The following is a 24,664-nucleotide window of genomic DNA, read 5'->3' on the forward strand; positions in this document are numbered from 1 at the left end:
ATTATTATTATTACATAAGGGTATTTATATCTTTTAAAACATATTTCATTTATATTCCTTAAACCAACCAAACAGGGTAATATAATTCTTAAAGTCTATTCCTTCCGCGAACCAAACAATAGAATACAATTTCTATTCTATTTCTTGTCTATTCCATTCCTTATGGAATAGCATTCCTATTACCTCAAAATTCATTCCGTGAACCAAACGTGCTGTAAAAGTGTCAAAAAATAATAGTCTGGAATGTTAAATGACAAAAACAATAGTCTGTGACTAAATTTGGAATTATCACCAAAGACAATGGACCTTTGATAGAATTGATTCTAAAATATAAATATAACTTTGTATTATTTAAAAAAAAAAAAAAGAATGGCTTTAGTGAGTTACCAGTAACACAATCCAAATGGAATAACAGAAGCATGCTAGGATGGCAAGAATTACTCCCAATGCATTATTGCCGGAATGGGACGCGGCCGGTGACTGAGCGGCGAGTTGAGTGACCAGAGAGAAATGATTGTGTGTGGGTATCTCTATCCCTTTATAAAATGTTAATAGCATAGCTCCACCGATGCATATTATTATGGAGATGGCTTTTATTTTCCCACTAACTGTACGCAAAGATATTTTCTCCTTCCTATATATCATACAACAAATCATGTACATACTATATACAAAAATTGCAAGCAAGATTTTTTACATAACAAAATCAAAGTAAGAAAAATGGTATGCTTCAAATTAAAATAAAAACCTCTGATCTTTCAAGCATTATATATGGTTTATTATAAATGATTTAAAATTCGGGAGGTAGAGTAGCGCCTAGCGCCGACTAAGCAACTAACTAATATATATATATATATATATATATATATATATATAATTAATTAAAAAATTAGCAAGGCCAAGTCAGCTGAGTTGGGCGTCTAATTGACTGGCTGCCTAGAAGGGAATTCACCTTGACTTAGAGACAACTAATGCCTAAGCGGCAGGCCATTTTTGGAATAGTGTATTTTAGAAAGATGTACTGCACAAGGGTGTGGGAACAAGCGATGCATGACTGCATGAGGACAAGTCGATAACTTTATACGGAGGACTATTGATGAATAAAGACCATTGATAAAAGTAATATTTTAAATTATGTGGTGATGGAATTTTTTTTTTTTTTTTTTGTGTATTACAGTATATTGTTGAAGCTATCAATAAAATATTGATATTTTTTTTTACTTTAAGTTCTCAATTTATGATAAATTAATTTTAAGTTTTTATGTTGATTTTTTAGACTTTAAATCTTCCAATGATCTCATATTTTTAGTAAAAAAAAAATTAAAAGATTTTTTGAGTACCATCGACCCTGTTTAATGATCTCAACCTATTAAAACTTAACGAGTTAATATTGTCTCCATTAAAACTCAAACTCGTATTCTCCCATTTAAGAGAGTCATTCATGTCGCTTGACAACAAAATCTTTGACTTTTAAAGATAATCCATGAACCATTAAGCTAGGTCCGGTAGAATAATAAGAGACTAATATTTAATAATGATGGGGATTATAGGCTATGTTTGGCAACCTAGCTGAAAAGGTAGCTGAAAGCTGAAAAGTAGCTGAAAACTGAAAAGCTATAAGCTCGAAGCTGAAATCTGAAGAGCTGTTAAGCTAGCTGTTGGCTCTATTTGGCAGGGCTTATTTAGGAACTTATAGCTTATTTTAAACTACTAATAAGCTATAAGCTCTATTTGATAATGTTCCTAAAATAAGCTATTAGCTTAAAATAAGAGCTTATTTTTTTAACGCTACTTAAGGTAGCGTTTCAAAATAAGCTAGTAGCTTCCTATTTTTTTTTTCCATCTTTAACCTTATTATTTTAAAGAAATGACATCATTTACCCTTCCCAATTAAAACTTTTTTAGCTAAACCTTTTTTACTTTTTCTCTTCAATATGTTTGGTTGTAATTTCAATTTGACATTTTTGTATGAACTTTTTTTTTAAAATATATGTTTGTATAAACTAATCTTATAAATTATAAACATTTTGTTTTACTTTATATGTTTTTAAATATATGTTCTTACTTTATATTTTACTAAAATATATTGATTTCACTATTTTATATTTTAATATATAAACAAACTTATTTAAATTTAAAACTATTTAAATTGTATGAAGATATCTTTTTTAGTCTTTTTACATTTATCAGCTTATCAAAAAGCTAATTTTACCAAACACGTTTAAGCATAACAGTTAGCTTAACAACTATTCAGATTTCAGCTTCGAGCTTATAGCTTTCCAGTTTTCAGCTACTTTTCAGCTTTCAGCTATCTTTTCAACTAGGTTTGCCAAACATAGCCGTTATGCTTAAAAATGTTTGGTAAAATTAGCTTTTTGATAAGTTGATAAATGTAAAAAGACTAAAAAGGACATCTTCATACAATTTAAATAATATATCAATATATTTAAATAAAATATAAAGTAAGAACATATATTTGAAAATATATAAAGTTAAAAAAAATGTTTATAATTCATACAAAAATTAATGTTCAAACACAAATGTCAAAGTGAAATTCCTACCAAACATAATGAAAAGGAAATGTCAACAAGGTTTTAATTGATATGGGTAAAGGATGTCATTTATTTAAAATAATAAGGATAAAGATGGAAAAAAATTAAAAAGCTAATAGTTTATTTTTGAAAAGCTACCCCAAATAGCGTTTCAAAATAAGCTCTTATTTTAAGCTACTAGCTTATTTTGTGAACATTACCAAACAGAGCTTATAGCTTATTAGTAACTTAAAAAACGCTATAAGCTCTTAAATAAGTTCTGACAAACCCAGCCATAGAATGGCAACACTTGAAGTCAGTGGGATACACGTGTATCCTGGTCTGCATGACTTTCATGACCAATTAAGCCATTCTGCCAAACATTACGTCAGTGATGATGATACAAATTACGTCAGTGATGATGATACAAATTCTAATGTGTTTTTTTCTTTGAAAAGAAATTCTAATGTGTTTGGTTGGTTTAATCAGAATTAAAATATTTAGAATTTAACTTTTTATAATATTAAGTATAGAATTAGTTGATAAAATTTATTTAAAAAGTACTATTAAATACAAAAAGTATTTTAAAATTATTTTTAAAAATAAAGTATTATCTAAATTTAATATTGTTTTTTTTTTAAATGAAATGAAGCTAGTCTATTTTTTTTAAATAATAAATTTTAAAAAATGATAAATTAAGTGAAGGAGCATAAATCATTATTTAAGACATTGATAAATGATACTTTGTCAATTACTATGTACTGTGATGATATCTTTATTATCCTTCCAAATGAGTAGGGATAAGTGGTGAAGAGACATTGATTCTTTCATGAGTATGTATTCTTGAAAAAAAAAGAAAAAAAAAGAAGAAGAAGACATTGATACCTTTGAAGGACAGATATAACAGCAGTTAGAAGGACAGATATAACAGTAGTCATAGCTGGGACAATACTTCCCGATGCATCCGCGAATGTAGCTGAAGTCTTCGCAATGTTATTGAATAAAGTACCACTGTAAAATAATTTAACAAATTAATTATATGAAAAATATTACATGTATTCTATTTTTTACTCTCAATTTCTTTTCTTTTTTTTTAATTTTATTTTATAAATCTTTAATAGAGACACTTTTTTTTTTGGAACTAACATAATGAAAATATCATATCATTGTTTGCCACATCATGGAATAAAAGTGAGGTAGTAAAATTTAAGGGTACATATAATAAAACTTATTGTTCCTCACTCTCTCTCACACACACACACATTGTAATATTGGAGCGTACAAACTACGGATAATTTCCAGTTAATCGACTGAACGGACAAAGTTCGGCTAACAGCTTTTTAACCTAATTTTTTCAGTTCGGTTAATGATTAAAGAATTATTAAAATTTTGTTTATCGGGTAATTCGGTTCAAAACTTTCAGTTAATTTACTGCTGCACTTCTTAACCATTTTAATCTCCCAATTGGGTTTATAAAATTTAGGGATGTCAATTTAGCCCTAAAGGCTGGCCCAATAAGCCCTACAAATTACAGGGCTAAAATCCAACAAAATCAACCCAATAAAAAACTAATGTATTTGGGCTGGCCCTATAGGGTTATTAAGTGGAGTTGGGCTAACCCACTGGATTGACGGGCCAGACCAATAGACCACCTAATTCTTCTTTGTTCAATTGTTCTGAATAAGATCTTTGAGGATCCCTACAGCCCTAATCTGCTCCTTAGCTCATTCTGACGTGAACCAAAACCAGATCGCAGATCTTTGAAGAGCTGAATTGATTTTGTTAAAATAAAGTTTGAAGGGCTGAGTTGTTTTTTTTTTTTTTTTTTTTTTTGGGGTTCAAAAGAAACGTGAGTCCTCATTTTTTGCTCAAATCCCTGTATATATTTTTATAATGTTTATATCCTTATAGTATATTACTTTTAATTATAAAACTAGTCAAAAATTACCATTTATTCATATTTAAGAAAAGAAAATAGTAGTAATACACACAAATATAATCATTTTTCATTTTCCTCGATTTTGAGTCCTATTTATTTAAACATTTATAATTATTATGTGTTTCTTATCTCATGTGCGCTCTGATGAAACCTCAAACTAAAAAAATTAATAAATAGCTGTTACAGGAAATTGAACTTGGAATATTGTGATTATAAAGTTAACTTTCTAATAAATTTGACTAAGGTTGTCCCTTATACTGATCTACTTGTATTCTTTTTCTATGTTGTTTGTATTACATAATGCTTAATGCCATTTGAATTGGGGAATTATTATCAGACTTTTTGCACAAAGTATAGTGGTATAATTACTCATTTTTGAAAAAAAAAGAAAAAGAAGAAGAAGAAGAAAAAGAACCGCACCAGATGCTGCTAAAAAAGGTTCAATGAAAATTTGTATTTTAACAAAATATTCCATTTATGAAAAAAGAAGAAATAATAGAGCATCTAAAGTTTCTATTAAAGGAGAAAACGTACAACAATGTTTTTACTAAATTGTGAATAAGTAGTGGATAGTTACTAATATTTTTAAATTTTAGTTTATTGATTTAACCCGTTGGATCAGCCCAATAATATATAGTTTAGGGTTAGGGCTAACCCAATCCAAAAACAAAACAAAACAAAACCATTTAGCCCAATCCAATAAACCCAACAATTTGGCCCATTTACATCATTTATTTACAATCCATTACTTACTTTTGGGGAAAGTAATAAATAGTCAGGCAATGTTTGCTCAGGATTTTCATAATAGATTGCATGCGTGAACTCGCATTTTGCAGAACATTTTGGTTAACTGAAAATTTTGTTGGTTCCATTAATTCAGTAATACAAAGTTTCATTATGTTAATGATTTTTTTTAAAAACAAAATTTTTAAAAATTTCAGTTAAAACGGTTCGATTAACTGACCGCATACCTTAATAATATATATAGATGTAATTCAATTAAATATGAGGAGAGAAACAGAGTATCTACACGTGAAGTCGTGACTTACCCCATTAAGACTGCCAAAAATGATTGAAGCACGATTCTCCACTTCAACCGTGGTCTTTCATTACTGAATAGAGTAAATAGACTAAAAGTCAAACATAAAGCCAAATTTGAAAGATGTAATTTGAAAAAAAAAATATAAAATAGATATTATCCTAAAAGGAATTTGAGTTTTAAAAAAGAAGAAAAAATTATATTTTCCATCTCTAGATAATTATAGAATTCGTCTCTAACTATTAATAATACTCATTTTTTGTCCCTAAGTTATTATTGATGTTGCACTTTTAGTCTATTTACTAATAAAATATTAGGGACAAAATTTACAATTTTAGTATAACTCAGAGACAAAAATTGAATACGAAAAGACGAAAAGTGCAACTTCAAATTCCACTGATAATTTAGGGATGAAAAGTGAGCATGACTAACACACAATGACGAATTCTACAATTATCCTATAACTTTGCGTAAAAAAATACAAAGAATATTCAGGAGGCTGAAGCGAGACATGTCTGGTACAGATCATAAACCTAGGCAATTTTCCAAAAAGGAATATTCAAGTTTAAAGCACAATGACCTATAGTACTTAGGACACACGGTCCCAAACATGGACAACAACTAAAGTACTAAACCAGTACTGCAGACATGTTTGGCACAGAGCATAAACATAGGAGGACGCAAAAAACACACCATGAATGGCCTAATAAGCAAGTTTGATGAAGATCGAGTAGAGGAATAAAGAGCTAAAGGAAGTTCCGGCGAGGACTGACGTACCGCTCAAGGATGAAGGCAATAGGAGAAAGGAAAGCAGCGGAGAATATGAATCGGTAAGCGACGATAATGCTCACCGGCATTCCTTCATCGGCGGCGACCTTGCACAGCACTATGTCACCTCCCAAAAGCATCTGGACCACAACCATAGCTACAACCGAACACGCCGCCATCTGTAATAAAGAACGACGTAACAAACTAAAACAGTGAAAATTGTAGGGGTTTTAATGCAGTCGAACAGATATGCAAGGTTGAACGCTATAACGAACAGAAATGAGCAATAGACCTGTTCAGAGGATAGGGCAAACATACATAGTATTGTACGTGTGTTTTATAGATCAAAATAAGGATAAAAACGAACTGATAGATAGATCGATTAACTTTCTTTAATCATCAACTAACAGCTAACTGCATGTACTATTATACCAAAGTGTAATGAGAGATCAGCTAGACAGGGGTACGGTGCTGCAAAACTTACTTTGTATAACGTACTACTGATGGAGAGAGAGAGAGAGAGTGCGAGCTTGATGGTGGTTCTTGCACTGTGTGCACAATGAGAGGTGAAGAGGAAAACAGAAATGCTAACGGAATATTATTGAAGTGAAGAGAATTTGGTTACAGATTAAATGAAGAAGAAGAATGAAGTATGAATTATTCTCTGTCAGCCATATAAATACTCTAATGAGGTGATGAAAAGACTCTGCCCTTGCTATATCTATATCTTCATCGCCCTTGCTATATCTATATCTTCATCTAATGAGACTCTGCCCTTGCTATATCTTCATCTAATGAGGTGATGAAAAGACTCTAATGCCCTTGCCAAAGACGGACATGAGCGCGACACACTCTCTGAAAAGGACAGTTCTGAGACTTTCTTGCCAAAGACGGACATGAGCGCGCCACACTCTCTGAAAAGGACAGTTCTGAGACTTTCTGCTCCAAGTTATTCAAAGTCAGCCCAGCCATATAAACACACTCTAATGAGGTGATGAAAGTTCTTTTGTCTTTGATGAGTCAGCATCATTTTTGCTATTTTGTGAGGTAAGACTCGAACTCACAATCTCCTATATAAGGGAGTAACTTGGTGCCATTGAACCACAAGTTTCTTGGTGTGATTGTATTAAACTTAATTTACTATAATAATTGAGACAATTGATAAATAAATTGGTAATAGAATTGCAATATTTGAGGGCTAAACTCTGTCTCTAACTCACTTATTAGGACTCTGTGAGTCTGAGTCATTGATATCTGCTATTTTGTACAATTATTCACCCCTTATTCTAGTTGTTTTGAAGGTTATTTTCTGTGTCCTAGTGAAATTGGGAATTGTTTGTGTGTTATATTGTCCAAGTGCTGAAATATCTACCAGGAACAACAAAGGAAGAATATTGGACAAGTTCTGGAAGAAAAGGGAATTACAATGAAGAATACAAGTTGGAAAAGAATTAGAAGATGCCTAATGGGCCAAGGCCCATCTACCTCCTATATATTTGACCTATTCTCTACAATTTAAGGAGGTTCCCTTACAGAGTTCTAAACCCTAGTTTTAGTTTATATTTTCCCCAGCATAGTTTAGACTAGTTTTACATTAGATTATTTTATTTCAAGATTGGAATCAAGGATTGAAGTTGGATTTGTTATTTATCAGATAAGTTTCTATTCCCTTTTAATTCTTGTAATGTTTATGGTTATTAATTATTGCTTTGTTTTGTTTACTCCCATCATGCGGGAGTAGTTCGTTTATGGGTTTGGATTAGGGATCCATTGTTAATCTTGATGTTCAATTGGTAATTAATTGCATAAAGGGATTGGATCTTTTACTTAGGGTTTATGTTGATTTGGGGATTTCTTTGCACTAGTTATTGGTTTGTGGCCAGAATTAATTGCTAGTCTAGGAGAGGGATTCATTACAACGAAAGTTGGATGGAGACCTCGAGCCTTACCAATTTCAACCTAATTTTCCTGCTATGAAAGTAGAGGTAATTTTGGGGGCTTACAATGCTTAGGTGTTTAAGGTTATGATTGATGCATCACGATAGTGGGGCAATCTTAGCCTAATTCTCTTATTGATTACGAAAGTAGCTGAGTAGAATTCTTATGTGCATTGCCCATATATCCCTTGGTTAATTATTCTTTCCCTAATCCTGAGTTGGTTGGAACATCAAGATTACAATCCCCCTAATCTGACCCATACCTTTTATCATATAGTTTTCACCTTAATTAATTGCTTTCTTTTATTCCACATCATTCAGTCTTTGTTACTTGGATTCTATAAATTCATATACTCTAGTGCCTAGTAATTAACACAGTTTCGTGCCATAACACCAATCCTCAGCGGAACGACATTACACCCTTTTACACTCATCATTTGTGCTCATCAGTCATGATAGGATTGTCTATCCTAGTATCTCTGTGAGTCTGAGTCATGATAGGATTGTCTATCCTAGTATCTCTGTGAGTCTTCTTGTATATATTCTACCTTTGTCATTGTATTCAATTCAACTCAATCAATACAGATATTGTGTTCTCATCTGGTATCAGTTTGTTCGGGTTCTCTCCTGATGGCCGACGGTTCTGTTAATTCTTCTGAACGGACTGTCTCGGATGCCACTGTTACGTCTGCGGCCTCTCCAGCGGTGGCCTCCATGTCCATAGCTCATCACTATGTGAGTCTCAAGCTAACGAATAACAATTTTCTGTTCTGGAGAACACAAGTCGTGCCGTTTCTTCGCGGACACGAATTATTAGGGTTCGTTGACGGATCGAATCCGTGCCCTCCTGCCACGTTACCTGCCGTTGCTGTGGTGCCTCCCGCGTCGAACCCTACTGCCGGCGAGTCTTCCGCAATACCGCCGGCGCAGCCCAATCCTCTTCATGCAACGTGGGTTCGGCAAGATCAAGCTGTCTTAAGCATATTGATCTCTTCGTTGTCGCCGGAAGTCATGCATTTAGCTGTTAGCTGTCCTACTTCGCAAGCTCTTTGGCAGTCGTTGGAGCAGGCGTTGGCATCTTCGACTCGTGCGCATACGCTTCATCTTCTCAGCCAGTTTCAGACAATTCAGCAAGGTGATTCATCTATTGCGGATTACATTGCGCGCGCCCAGGTGTTGGTCGAGGATCTTGCTCTCGCCAGTCGTCCCGTTCCATTGGATGAGCAGAATCTTTATGTTTGCCGGGGCTTGCGACCGGAGTTTATTCCTCTCACCGCTTCCTTAGCTGTTCGGGGTCAGCCGGTTTCTCTCCAGGAGCTGGCGTCGCTGCTCGGAACCCAGTCGTTCATGGCTGGTGGGAGTTACGCCGGTGTTGCAGCGGCTGGTCCGGCTGCGTTTGTGACGCAGCGAGGAGGCAGGCGTCGGTCTTGGCGTCGTGGCGGTCAGCAACAGCGAGGAGGACAGCAGCCCCGCGGTGGTTCTTCCGGCGGGCAGTCTCGTTCCGCTGACGCCACTGGGCAGTTTCGTGGCGGTCAGCGGGGCTCCTCCGGCGGTGGTGGCAGGTCTCGTGGAAGGGGAGGCCGTGGTGGTTCTTGGCAGCGGCGTTGTCAGATTTGTGGGCTTCTTGGGCATACTGCTTTAGCTTGCTATTCATATGTTGGCTCGCAACCTCAGGCTCATATGGTTTATAATGATAATACTGCGCATATTCCTCCTGATTCTCACTTGTGGGTGCCTGATACTGGAGCCACTCATCATGCCACTCCTGATATAGCTGCCTTGTCTGCCTCGGAAGACTACCATGGTGATGATACCCTTCGGGTTGGTGATGGTAAGGGTTTGATTATTAGTCGTATTGGCCATGCTACCGTTTCTACTCCTTCTAGAGTTTTTAAGATGTCTGATATTTTACATGTGCCCGGTTTATCTTCTTCTCTTCTGTCTGTTCAGAGGTTTGCCACTGATAATCATGTCTTTTTTGAGTTTCACCCCTCTTATTTTGTTGTGAAGGATATCACCACCAAAGCGATCCTTCTGCACGACAGTAGTTCGGGGGGTCTTTACACCTTGCCTGTGCCTGGATCCCGTCCGCAGGCTTTTCTGTCGTCTCGTGCCTCTTCTTTGGTCTGGCATGATCGACTGGCCAATTTTCTTGGAGTCGTTCCTAATATTATTCTTCATTTTGTTTTCTTTGATAGACGTGTTTGAGTAGTTTTTCATTCCTTTTTTTTTTTCCTTTTTTTTTTGAGCACTTATATAAAGTCTATGTTTTTCCTTGATTTTATTCCTTCAGTTGCAACTTGTAATTTCCTTCAATTTTTTTCCATTACCATTTTGATTCCCATGTTTGAATCAAACACAATGTATTGAGTTTATGAACTTTTAGTATTTTGTTTATGCAATTCCTAAACTTGTTGTATTATTACTTATTAGTACAATTATATGGTTGTATTTCGGTTTGCATTTAAATGTAATTTAAAACCGTGTTTGGCATTACATTATAGAAATTTTTCCACTTTTGGTCCTATGACTTTAGTGTTTCCGTCAATTTAGGTACACGACTTTCATTTTGTCACTTTTAGTCCTTGACTTTAATTTTTTTGCCACTTTTAGTTCATGACTTTGAATTTTTTTTCTTTCACTTTTAGTCCTTTCGGTCATCCGAGCGACAACTTTTAATTGAAATCAAAAAATTGTTGTGCCATTAAGGGTAAATAACCTTTAATGTATTGTTTTCAAAAAAAACCTTTAATGTATTTAGAAATTTATCAATAGACAATTTTACACTTAATGACACAACATTTTATTGATTCTGATTAAAAGTTGTTTAAAAAGCGAAGCAGAACAAGCAAATAACGTTTCTTTTTCCTATTTTTTATCTGATTTTATTTATTAATATATTTAGAAATTTATCAAAATACACTTTTACCGCTTAATGACATAACAATTTGTTGATTTCGATTAAAAGTTATCACTCGGATGGCCGAAAGGACTAAAAGTGGAAAAAAAATCAAAGTCAAGGACTAAAAGTGGCAAAATGAAAGTCGTGTACCTAAATTGACGGAAACACTAAAGTCATAGGACCAAAAGTGGAAAAAACTCTTACATTATAATTTTTAAGATATATTTGGTTGAAAATTAACAAGTTTTTATTTTGGGCTTAAAGTATTAATTTAATTTATAAACCGATTATGTACCCATCGTACCAAATTTAGTCTGATTATGGAAAAAAAATGACACCACTAAAGATACTGCTTCTAAAAGCTATGAAACAACATAGTTTTGGACTAGAATCCACCATACAAGCCTCGATCCAATAGAACGGGTGGTGACTAGCTTGGATAAGTTCCCCAAGTTTTAGGGCCAGTACAGTTTTTTGAACTTCAAATGATGATGAACAGATGAGATAATAATCAAGAAAATGAAGAACTAGTAAATAGGCAGCAGGCAATACACAGAATTGAAGAAGAAGAGTCAGGATAGAAACCACATGAAGTATGTTGACCAGAGTGTCAATGCAACTGAAGCCACCCCATAATTCCAAAACATTATCACAGAGCATTCAGTCTCCCCAATCTCAAACAGCTGTGTGATCGTTCCTGCCAATTTTCACAAAAGTTTTTAGGTTATATATGAACAGATACATTGTAATAGAATCAGTAGTACTAAAAAAAAAAAAAAGTGTTTAGGTTACATATATATTGATCTCCATTTCTCAATCATGTAAGCTCAGACCCCAGAAAAAATCATATCCTACCTATGGCCATTGCTGGAGGAACCGAATACTGAAGAAGAAGAACGAAGTGATACAACGGATCTGATCCCACCATGCCTAGATTTCGTGCAGCTTTAATGACGACGATCCCTACAACAGGCAAGGCGACGAATCGGACTATAATGATCCCCACGAGAAGCCATAGACCAATTCCTGATCTTCTGAATCCTGAACCAAAACGACGTTACATGCATAAATGTTCAGATATTGAAAAGAATGGTGATGAAGGGCTGCAGTCGAGGCGCTACTAAGGTTACCTCGTAAAAGATTTGCCCCCATTATCAGTGTCATTGAAGGGATTGCTGCATCCCTGTAAAAGGTCAATCCAGGCAATAAAATGGTCACTTTTGAAACTTAATCATTCAATGCACCGGGATAATAGTTGCAGGTTTTCCTCGTCACCCAAAAAAAATAAAGTATACAAATAGGACTAAGAACATATATTCACAATTAGGAGTCATACCCTAGCAAAACAACAGAACTCTCGATGAAACGTAGTGGAGCACTCTCGCCAACCATGATGTTCCTTATTGGAGAGATAACGCCAATAATGATTCCAAGAATCTACACAAGAAGTAGCACTCGTTAATTAATAAATAAATAAACAATCATTATCCATGCAAATCGGAAGTACCATCTTGGACCGACTGCTCTGAGATATTGTAAAATTAGCCATCAAGCACGTACTGTTGCTATAGTTGGAGGTCTGAATATCATCCTCAGCTCAATATTTTCCATCCACGTTTTCACTTGCTGTTTAATTTTCCCGAATACTGGCAGCTGATACATACAGAAGAAGGTTAATATTATCTGTTATGATTCGCAAAAACTTAATATCAATTAGAAAGCTAGAGTAGACCATATGACAGATAATTGAAGCTATGAGATAATTGGACACATTTGTTTTCGAGTTGAGTTAGTGATATTTTAACACAATATTCTCTCGAATAATGCATCTTTTCGAAACAGAGAAGCATAGGATTTACTTGGACTTCTTGTGTTGATCGTTTCTCTCCCGAGCTCAAGTAATTCTCCGACAATAATGCTTCTGTGCAGTTGTAGTCTAAGGTTATTCCTGAGGTTTCATCGTGTTGCTTCTCACTTATTCTGGAGTCCACTTTGGCATCGGTGGGGATATTATTCCCACACGCTCTTACGATATTATATACATAAGACCAGACAAAAACAGCTCCTATCTGCACAAAGAAAGGAGCAAGAATGAGCATATAGTCTGCTGAAAATGAGTTTAATTTGTTTGTTCGGTCCAAGCAGACCAAAAGAAGCGTTAATCATTACCCCCATAGATAGTGCCACATAACTCATTCCATTCTTTGAGCAGGTCGAAGAATCCCCAAATGGATTGTTTTTCTCGGCACAGATTGCCGGGATTATAATGACAGGTAAGTTCCCCATATTTCCTGCTGCACAGCAGCCAATAACGAGGCCATGCAACTCTCGAGGAGCTCTTGTGATCTTAACTAGTATCCATCCGAGTGCAGATCCAACCATAAACGTAATAAGAATGCTCACGGGAATGAACCACCTGGACTTAGAAACCGAATTTTAGCAGAAGTACTAAAGGGGGAATTTGATCGAGGAAGCCAAATAAACGAAAAGCATTATATTACACCTACAAAGAAACTATGCTGGTTGCCGTCATTGAATCTACGAGGCTGCTAGCCAGAAGTGCCGGAAAGAATATGTAAAACACAAGCTGCTCAAGTCGAAAAAGGTATGCACACTTTTAGTCCATTGTATTCTTCTTTTATTTTGTTTTGTTTATAAGGTATCTCAAAAAAACATGAACTCGAAGACCCATCAAGGCTATCATTCATTTTAAAATGAAAATATCATAACCCAAAGATAGGACCACGACAAAAAAGATGTTACTTCAATTCAACAGTAACAGTTGTAGGCTATATATTATCGAAACATATAAATCAATTCTATACTCGAATTAACCTTATTAGCAGTAATGTTTGTCAAAGAACCACTTCAAGAAAACGAGAATGTAATGCAAACATGCCAACAACATAAATCTGCCCACTTACGTTGTTCAAATGGTGGCGTGCAGGCGCAGACAGGATACTCGCGCGATCTAGGGCAAGAAACAAACCAACTATAGCAATAAACAGTGTTTTCAACACAGGCATTAAGGCCACCAAGAACAATTCTCTGATTCCCATTACGAAAATCCTTCCAGAAAATCGGCAACTAACACCTTCATACACAATAATTGAAGCAAATCAAATTGAATAGCTTTAATTTGCACATCAATACTACAAGACCAAATTAGCTGCTCCCTTTAACCCTAGCTTGCATATTTACTCTCCCAAAAGATTTACTGACTAGTAACTAGTAATTTCAGAAGATATTGGTGAATATACATAGCATCTGATTCATAAACTTAGCAATCCAGTGTAAAGAAATTAATAAGCTAAACAAGATAATAAATACTAGTAAATAAAATTACCCTTTTTAAACCACTTTTGGAAGAATCATAACCCAGAAGGAAGAAGTAGTTCACAGTCAAGATTCATATATAATCTTCCAGAAAAGGCTTAATTTCACATACAACATTAGATAATGATGATTGGAGGGGGGGAATTGAAATCTCATATGGAATAACTTCAAGATTCCAGAACAACAAGAGAAAGAAGACATACAGAATTTTGTTGAGGTTGTTGTAGTGTTGGAGGTTGGAACACTAGTAGATACTTGCAACTGGAATAACAGACTTCCTTTCCACTTTCATGCCCTCCACCCTCAACTGTCAATATACTCCCTCAGCCCCTCTCCAAGCTTTTGGTTAGAAATCATTATTTGCATATTTTGGTGTGTTTGAGTAAATGAATTAAAAAAAAAAAAAAAAAAAAAAAAAAAAAAAAAATAAAAAAAATTTTAAAAAAAAAAAAAAAAAAAAATAAAAAAAATTTTAAAAAAAAAAAAAAAAAAAAATAAAAAAAATTTTAAAAAAAAAAAAAAAAAAAAATAAAAAAAATTTTAAAAAAAAAAAAAAAAAAAAATAAAAAAAATTTTAAAAAAAAAAAAAAAAAAAAATAAAAAAAATTTTAAAAAAAAAAAAAAAAAAAAATAAAAAAAATTTTAAAAAAAAAAAAAAAAAAAAAAAAGGAGCAAAAATAGAAGAGTTCAATTTAACTCATTCTCTAAATAAAAAAAAAAAACAATATATATAGGTATATAGCATTGATCACAACCTTAATTGATTATTAAGTTAACAATTGGACCAGAGATTGCTCTAAATTATTACTTCTTACAAATACAATAATATGTATTACTCCATTACATAAAGCATTTTATAAGAACATTTTGCGTTTTTATAAGAAAAATTTATCCCCTTTTTTATTATGAACAAAAATGTATATATCATTGCCAATATATGAAGTATAATTTCTTAAATTTGAATTTATATTAGCTATTAATGGGCTAATGTTAATGAGGGAAATGAAATTGATTGTTAAAAGATGAAAGCATGTTGAGTTGTAGGGTGTAGCTGAGATGCAACCAAACCCCCAGCATATTATAATACCAGATTACATCACTGATAACTTAAAATAAAATTTGGTGCTCCCAGACTGAAATATAATATTATTCTATAAATTGGCCTTTGGATTATCAGGGGGCCAAGCAGGATTTTGGGCCTGTAAAATTTAGTAAGTTTTATTTGGGGCTTGGATCCAATTTTTGAAGTCTAACTCCATTACCTCATTAGGTTTGCTTGGATTTCATGAACTTAATAGTAATTGACCCAACTTGGAAGCTGGTTGGAAAGTACTAGCTACTAAACCATACCAACTAGTTAGACTGCTTGGCAACACTTTGTTTTTGAAGTGTTGTGTATTCAAAGTGCGGTAAAAGACAGCACACAAATGACAACGGTTAAATAACATCGTTGTCTTTAAAAAAAAAACCGTTTTCTTTTTACAAAATGTACATAGACAACACACTAAATACAATAGTTAACCGTTGTCTTGACAAAAGTGCTGCTTCAAAGACAATGATTTTGGATAAAACTGTTGTCTTTTTTAATAAAAGACAATACTTTTACAAAAAATCATTGTCTTTGTGCAATTTTTTCTTGTAGTGTTTTTATGTATTTACAATATTAACTTTATATATGTATTTAAATATTTTTATGTACCTATAATATTACCTTTATGTACCTGAATTCATCATACAAGATAAATCTTACTCCAGTTTGTCATATATTTTGGCCAAGTCAAAACTAGTATTCATTCCTATAAGTCTAATGAAAGTGTTAAAAACATACAAATCTGAGTCTAAATATGAATAGTGCAAGACTGCAAAATCATAAATAAATTAAAAATTAAATTTGCCACCCCTAATAATAATAATTCATTAGTATATAATTAAAATTAAATACTGATCTTGAATTGTTATGGTCTTATTGATAATCTTATCCTTGCCGCCCTGTCTCTAATCACCATCAGAATTCCCTAATACCGACAGTCATAAACTCATTAATAATATCATTATTATTATCGCACAGTAAAAATATATATATTATGCTTATGACATCACAAAACTCTGTCCTTCCAATTTTATGAAAATTTGTGGTCGGGAAAAAGGCATATAATTAAAATATAGTACAGTCCAAACTTTAATGGAACACGAGGTTACTATTAACGGCTATAAAATAAATAAAAATACAAAATAGAATATAATAAATTAAAATGTAGGCCACTAAGGTGGAATTTAAAAAATAGAAAAAAATGGCAATTAATAAGACAAAATTGTGAGACTTTTATTTAACAAATCCAAGTTTACACCTTTTATTAATTGAGCTTGTGTCTTGCGTGCCACCACAAGTACTCTCCTCGGCCTATCCTTTGTCTTTTCCCAACCTCATTTAAATAAATTGGAAAATGTTAGGTATATCATTAGAGAGTAATAATCTCATCATTCTTCAAAAGTAATCGCTCATTAATTAGTTGAACAAAAGGAAAAGAAAGAAAAAAAAATGAATCGTTATTATTGTTGGGCGGAGTTTTGATGGATTGAGTCTAATATCTTATCTTCAAAACTTAACGCTAAATGTTACGTAGGTATAAAAAATTAAAGTTACACATTTGTTACTAAGTATAATTTTTGGCATAGTGATAAACGTTTGGTTCTGACAATTGACATCATAGCATGTCACGAATTTGAATCGCATTGAGAGCATGTTATATAGTTAAGACTGGCAAGAGGTATAGAAGGTTGAAACATGATAATCGATCGTACAAATGGAGCTCAAGAATCAGAAATAGGTGGTGACTCATGTTGATCGTGATGCATGTTGGATACTGATTTGAGATTTAAAGAAGTGCCGACAACTTTGGCTTGTCCCAAATAATGGTGCCTGGTTTCGATCTATAATTGGTTTCTTAGCCTCGGAGATGAAGAAGTGCCCAAATCTAGTTGGACCCGCAGTTATTGTATCAGCAGTCTTGTTGTATATATAATCTTATCAAGAGAATATGAAATTGAGCGGTATAATATAAATTTATAAATAAATTTTAAAAAAAAATAAAGAAGAAAAGAGACAAGAAATCTTTGTTGTTTGTTAAGCACTTAATTATGCCTATCTAATCTTGCAACCACCCCTAGTCAATTAATTTGCAATTAAATTCACTTTATTGAGACAATTTCTCTTTCATGTGTCCCACCTATTTACACATTTGTCTCAAACTTAGAAAATAAATAGTGCAGTTTGTGGGATGAGAAATGACGAATTTTTGTATAGATACAATTAATATAATAATAGAAATAGAATTATTGACTAATATATAATATAATTATAGACCCCTATATATTAAATAATTATTTACTACCCTATATACACATTATTTAGAAACATAATCTTTAGGAGATCTTCTTTAATTAGTTATTAGGTTATCAATAAGATCATATCGGAAGATCATAAATAACTGTATTTGTTTGATTTTAATAAAATTTTATATATTGAGGACTAAGTGACTTTCATGATTGCAATGAACATATTTCAATACTTTGGCTAATAAAATACAATTATGATAAACATCTATTGTAATTTGTAAAAGCATATCATAGTACTCCATATAAGTGACCAAGTGCGTGGCATTATATACCAATTATTAGCTGATGACCACCCCTAAAATAAAATATAATGAAAAGTAACTTTTTTTTTTTAACTTTATTTATACAAAACAACAATTTTACTCCTACAGTTGTTAACGACATATATAAGTATTATTTACCCTCAAATTGTATTATTTACAAAGCGATAGTTCTAGTCTATCTTTTCATTCGATTATAATATTAACGACTTTGGATCGGTCTCGACACGTTAATGGAGACTTAATAGTTTAAACTTTAAAGCTTCAAATTACAATATTGTCTTTATATTAATTTACAAGTTTCACACTTGTAATATATGGGTGATGGACTTAATGCCTTTGTTTGTAATTAAGACTAAATTAAAACTACCACCTTATGAAAATTGGATGGCTAATAATGGTCACATCAAGAATTGAAGAGTTGAAATCACTATTTCATATGAATAGGGATGGCTAATAATGGTTACATCAAGAATTGAAGAGTTGAAATCACTATTTTATATAAATAGAATGATGAATAGTGTTGTTTTCCCTTTTAAAAAAATCCAGTATATATATCAAATCTTATATTTTAAATAAGTGTTACACTTATTTATATTTATATAATTTGAATTGATATGTGCAATATTATCCCATCACGAAAGTATGTGCTTTGCCAATCTTTAAGATCCACCTGATATAAATAAGGTTAGTATTGGTGTTTTTGGTCAGGGAAACACGTGGTCGCCCCAAAAATAAAAGGTCACACTTGTGTGAGACCGTCTCACGGATCCTTATTCGTGAGACGGGTCGGGTCGGGTCAAAGCACTATGCAAATGTCGTACTTATATGTGCAATTGTCATACTTATATGCTCAAATATAACACTAATCAAAAATACAATTTTTGTTACTTATAAGAGAAAAAGTAACACATTTTTCATAATAAGTAATGTTGACAAGTGCCCCTCACTTATAAGGGCAAATATAATACTTTTGAGGAAAAATGTAATACTTTTAAATCGAAATGTAAAAGTATTGTATTTTCTCTTAAAAGTATTACATTTACCCTTATAAGTAACAAAAATTTTATTCCTGATTAGTATTACATTTGAGCATATAAGTATGGCATTTGCGCATATAAGTGTTACATTTGCATCTTGACCCGACCCGACCCGTCTCATGGTGAGACGGTCTCACACAAGTTTTTGCCAAAATAAAAGGGTCACACTTGTGTGAGACCGTCTAACGAATCCTTATTCGTGAGACGGGTCGGGTCGGGTCAAGGCACCATGCAAATGTCATACTTATATGTGCAAATCTCATACTTATATGTTCAAATATAACACTAATCAAAAATACAATTTTTGTTACTTATAAGAGAAAAAGTAATACATTTTTCATAATAAGTAATGTTGACAAGTACCTGTCACTTATAAGGGCAAATATAATACTTTTAAATCGAAATATAAAAGTATTGTATTTTACATTAAAAGTATTACATTTACCCTAATAAGTAACAAAAGTTTTATTTTCTGATTAGTATTACATTTGAGCATATAAGTATGACATTTGTGCACATAAGTGTTACATTTGCATATTGACCCGACCCAACCCGACACGTCTCATGGTGAGACGGTCTCACACAAGTTTTTGCCAAACAAAATGTATAACAGCATTCAATCCAACAAAATAAAATAGTTCGCTCTCTAAGTCTATATCTGTCTCATTAGTCTAAATCATTTGATTAGTAAACAATCAAGAAATCCTAAATATATACTACTACTTATACCAATCAACCAAGTCTTGAGTCACACAACTCTCGTTGTTGTTCTTGTGTGTTCTAACTTGTGATATATAATAAACCTCCACCAATACTAAAAGATAACCTCCCTTCTTCCAAACCCCCCCAATTCCCCTTTCCCCTTTCCCACTCCCAACGTTAAATAATATAATCCTCAGACCTTCATTGTCGTCCCAAAACCTCAAAAACCCATATATGGCCATGGGCTACACTCATCATCGCACGTGTTACACGAGGGTTCGGAAGCCATGCACCGCCGGCGCCGGCGCCGGCGGAGGATATTACAAAGGGTTTAGGTTAAACTCCCGGAGATTTTCCGTTCACCGGCTCCGGGCAAAGTTTTTCCACCTTTTCAGGCTTCTGAGCAGGCTAAAGGCGCTTTATTTTCGCGCGGTCCGGGCGTTGATGAAGAGGAGCATCACCGGCGGCAAGGTTAGCGGCCGGAATCTGGGCATTACCAGGGAGATAAACTATGCACTGTACGGCAATAATGGCGGCGGGGAGGTGAGATTGAAGAGTAGTTTTTCGAGGTCGAATTCGTTTTATGCAGAAGCCATAGCTGATTGTTTGGATTTTATCCATAGAAACTCTCTTTCCATGGAGGAAAAGCCAGTTCTCATAAGACAAAACTAAGGTTGATGATGATGATGATGAATTGATGGTGATGGGTGGGAACAGAAGACCAAGTCTTTATTAATTGCTGCCTTAATTATAGCGTTTTTTATGTGTATATTAATAGATATATAGCTAGCAATTTCCACTTCCCATCATGATCACCACTTTCATTAATTCATCTGCAGGTCTCTGTACAATTGTATCTCGATCTAGAGCTTTGATTTGTATGATTTGTGAATGGAAAAACAAAAAAATCAAATTGAGAGTTTTATTAGAAGTTGTGGCATTCATTTTTCTTGCAAAACAAAAGGTATAAAGGTAATTAAAGAATTTTATTATATTTTTTAAAATTGAATCTCTAATCCCAAGGGTCTCACGGCTTGACAGAGCATCAGACTAGACCTATGTTTATTGCACTCTTTCTTGTCTTTCTTCCCAAACATCATATCTGTGACTAGCTAAGCTGTCCATATGAATATTTTTTAAACAACTTGCACAATACCTTATGTTATCGTAGAAGGTTAAGAAATCTAAAAATTTTTAATACCAAATAGTAAATAAATAAATAAAAATTCTTGGTCATTTCGACTTAGAATTTTGAAAAATTCTTCAATGTTATTACCGACTGAAAGTGGTCGGTAACATCAACCAACAACAAAAATAGTTTTTTTTTTTCTTTAAAAAAATCAAGTAGTGGAAGGATAAATTATGATGAGTCCGTGATTCATTAGATAGGAGGACCATTAGAGAAAAACTAACTGAGGCTTATTAATATCCATCTACTTTAATTTTTTGAGTGGTCAAGATTGGAAAGTGATGGGTAATTAGTGAAACATGGTAGAAAAATTAAGTTTAGTAAGATAATGACAAAAACAAATAAAATAAAAACTATACAGTTAATTAAACCGGTTCTTGTATGTGAATGAAACGATCGAACCAGACAATAATGTGAGGGACAAGGGCATTGTAACGTTGGTGTCTTTTATTGGACCTTGAACAGCGTTGTGTCTGTCCTTGTGTTCCTTCCAAGTTGACAACATGGATATCGCCGCAGGGGGAGAAAAACACTCCATCCTCGTATTATCCATCAATCGTGAATAAAACAAAGATCCATTTGTTAATTATTATGCACAAAAATATATTGTCTTTCTGTTAACGTGTCTTTGATGGACATCTGATTGATATTATTGCAGGTCTTTGAGGGGGAGAAGAGATGCAGGTGGCGAAGATCTCGGAGAAGGTTCTGGGTTGGCATCAATGAAGATTCAAAAGATTATTGTAAGGACCACCTACTCTTAACCCATAATTTTGACTAATTAAACAAAACATTAATGGCCACCCTAGAAATTATTGATAAGGAACACACAAAAGAAAAAATCATGTGTTAATTAGTGCAACTTTTTTCTGGTCGAAATTTTAGACTTTAGGGGTCATCAGACTTTGAAGAAATTAAAGTTGGGTTTTAATTTCTTTTAAGGGTTTATTTTTAAATTGTTAAGTATAATGGTAAGAAATTTCTACTGGGTATTGGTTCAATTCAATCGATCTGACTCAATCTAACAATACTGGTATACTTGCCTAACAAGTATGCGCATGTGTTTTGACAAATGAGAACAACGTATCAGATGTTTTTAGAAAATGACCCATTTTTAGTTGGTTTAACTAGGTTTAGCTTATTAACTTAGTCAATAAATTAAAATGGGTGCTTGGTAAATGATCGTTTGTCTTAGCTGATATTTAAAATGCCACTCAAATAGCATTTTTAATCATCTTATTGAATTTATAATTTTAAAAGAAAAATATATATAATGTTTCTTTCTGCCTTCTCACAAAAGATTCACTATATTCTTGGCTTCTTGCAAATTTGTTTTTAATTAATCTAAACTAATAGGACTAATCAACAAAATCAGTAGCCATGTTAACCAATCATGCTATAAGTTAAATTAAACTAACAGGATTGATCAATAGGCTTGATAGACCCTTCAAGGAACCCTGCTAGATCAGACTTTAGAGTCTACTTTTGTTTATATAGTGATGAAAAAATTTTGTTAGTCTATACAATAATGATATTTTTAAAAAATTTTATTTTCTTAATGATACTCTAAATCATTCGATCATCGTATTAATCATATTTCTCGTAATACAATATTCAATTGTATATATTTTGTCAACATAACTATGTTCATATGATAATATATACTATACATACATAATGTTTGCATATACTAATGCAATACATATTGATATCAAATCGTATACGATACAACTATTTAATTTATCTTCTTCTTTTTTTTTTTTAAAACCACTATTTAATTTATCTATAACTTATCATTTGAATATATACTATTTTATGATCTCATACATATCATTATACTACGTCTGTACCATATGAATATTATTAACATCGCACTCTTAGTCTAGTTAGACAAGTCATAAGTATAATACAATGTACCACCTAATTAATTATTATATTTTAGTACCTTTATTATATTTCTCGATCTTTTATTACATGATAGTAATAAAATTAAAGTAAAACAACGATAATTTTGGTCTTGAGGGCAAATAGTAAATTCAATTATATTTAGTTCTTGAGTTGTCAAAGTCATGACAGAATTAGTCACTAATAAGGTAATTTGACTATTAAATGTTAACACTACCAAATTGATAATTATTTTGCTATAGTCAATGGATCATTTTGATCGTCACATGCACCATTTCCTCTCTTGTTAAACCAAAGAGTTAATTATTGAAATGGTTCTTTGACTATAGCAAAATTATCAAATTGGTCCCGAATAAACAAACGTTTGATGGCTAAACAAACGGATGATCAAATTGATTAAAATTTATAAAGTTGATGGACTTAATTAGACCAAAAAAATCAAGTACTAAATTGATAATTTTGCCACAACCAATGAACCATTTCAGTAATTAACTCTTATGTTTAATTATGTAGTATATGTCATAGTTCCATCTAAGATTGCGTTTCACTTGTGAATTTCCAATGCAGTGATTGTTTACTGGATGTGAAATTTCAATATGTTTCAATGTTAATACTGAACCCTCATGTTTGCCCACATATCTTATATTTTGTTGATGTATATATTTGTTGACGTATTTATGGCTTTTGGAATCTAATAACTATTCTCATGCATGATTTGTTTCACATCTATTCAATGAATTTAATGCTGCTTGATAACCATGTGAGATTATTTAGAAATGAGTTAATTCCAGCAATGGTCCTCCGACTATGCTGATTTTTTAAAATTAGTCCTCAACTTTTAATTTGGACAATTTAGGTCTCTTGACTTTCAAATTCTTTTCAATGTTGGTTCTTTCGTCAAATTTTAAAATGAAGGGGTTAAATTGTCCATTCACCTAATAGTGTATTATTACTCGTATTTCTCGCTATATATATATAAATATAATCTCAGTCGTCGACTTAGATTATATATTCATATATACAGCATACATGACATGAAAAATACGAGTAATAATACACTAAATAGGTGAGCAGACAATTTTATCCCTTCATTTGACATCAACTTAACCAAAATTTAATGAAAGGACCAACATTAGAAAGAATTTGAAAGTCAATGGACCTAAGTTGTCCAAATTAAAAGTCAGGGTCTAATTTTAAAAAAAGCAACATAGTCGGGGAACCATTGCTGAAATTAACTCATTTAGAAATATTCATTTCGATTACCATACTAAAAATAATAAAATGCTCCTTTTAGAAGAAGCAAATGTAGTGCTCTTCTAAAAGTGCTCCTTCTTAAAAAAGTTATGTAGCGCTCGTTTCAGAAGTGCTCATCGTGAAAGAAGCATTCTGGCAATAGTTGGATGAGAAATTGAACGACAGATCGAATCAAATATGATACAAATTATATAGTTATGCATATAATTAAAAAATTTTAATAGTCAATAACTAAATATGATTAATGTATAATAGTCAAGGGATAAGGAAAAAAAATTCAACATAAATTTTTATATGAACCTTGAAACTTCCAATAAATGTAATTGACCACTTTCTTGATGAATGACTAGCTGTAAGAAGTTAAATTAATAGTGACTTGACTATTGAAATGTCTAATTTTTATTGATGTGATATATTTTTTGCGGGCTGGGGGGGTGGGGGTAGGTTTTTTTTTTTTTTTTTTTTT

General features: G+C 32.8%; 1 protein-coding gene across 2 annotated transcripts; it reads right to left on the reverse strand.

The window, feature by feature from the left end:
* Nucleotides 1-11,434: 11,434 nt before the first annotated feature.
* On the reverse strand, nt 11,435-14,802 carry LOC116019302 (protein PIN-LIKES 3-like). 2 transcript variants are annotated; one of them, XM_031259454.1, is made up of 10 exons: nt 14,656-14,802; nt 14,041-14,210; nt 13,624-13,703; nt 13,286-13,532; nt 12,976-13,185; nt 12,677-12,769; nt 12,453-12,553; nt 12,247-12,299; nt 11,972-12,157; nt 11,435-11,813 (listed from the first exon to the last, which is right to left on the reverse strand). In XM_031259454.1, exons 2-10 carry the CDS (start codon nt 14,173-14,175, stop codon nt 11,689-11,691), a joined length of 1,230 nt encoding a protein of 409 aa, XP_031115314.1. In that variant the 5' UTR covers nt 14,176-14,210; nt 14,656-14,802; the 3' UTR covers nt 11,435-11,688. The 2 variants fall into 2 exon arrangements, with proteins under 2 accessions (XP_031115314.1, XP_031115315.1); XM_031259455.1 differs by lacking the exon at nt 13,624-13,703 and having other exon boundaries at nt 13,286-13,537.
* Between the last annotated feature and the right edge of the window lie 9,862 nt (nt 14,803-24,664).

This window comes from Ipomoea triloba, chromosome 5 (assembly GCF_003576645.1).
Source record: "Ipomoea triloba cultivar NCNSP0323 chromosome 5, ASM357664v1".
In the NCBI taxonomy this organism is placed as follows: domain Eukaryota; kingdom Viridiplantae; phylum Streptophyta; class Magnoliopsida; order Solanales; family Convolvulaceae; genus Ipomoea; species Ipomoea triloba.

Coding starts and splice junctions, on each gene's coding strand:
- LOC116019302 (XM_031259454.1), bottom strand. CDS start 14,175: ATGGGAATCAGAGAATTGTTCTTGGTGGCCTTAATGCCTGTGTTGAAA. Junction 13,704..14,040: donor CACGCCACCATTTGAACAAC/GTAAGTGGGCAG, acceptor CGACTTGAGCAG/CTTGTGTTTTACATATTCTT. Junction 12,554..12,676: donor GACCTCCAACTATAGCAACA/GTACGTGCTTGA, acceptor CTTCTTGTGTAG/ATTCTTGGAATCATTATTGG.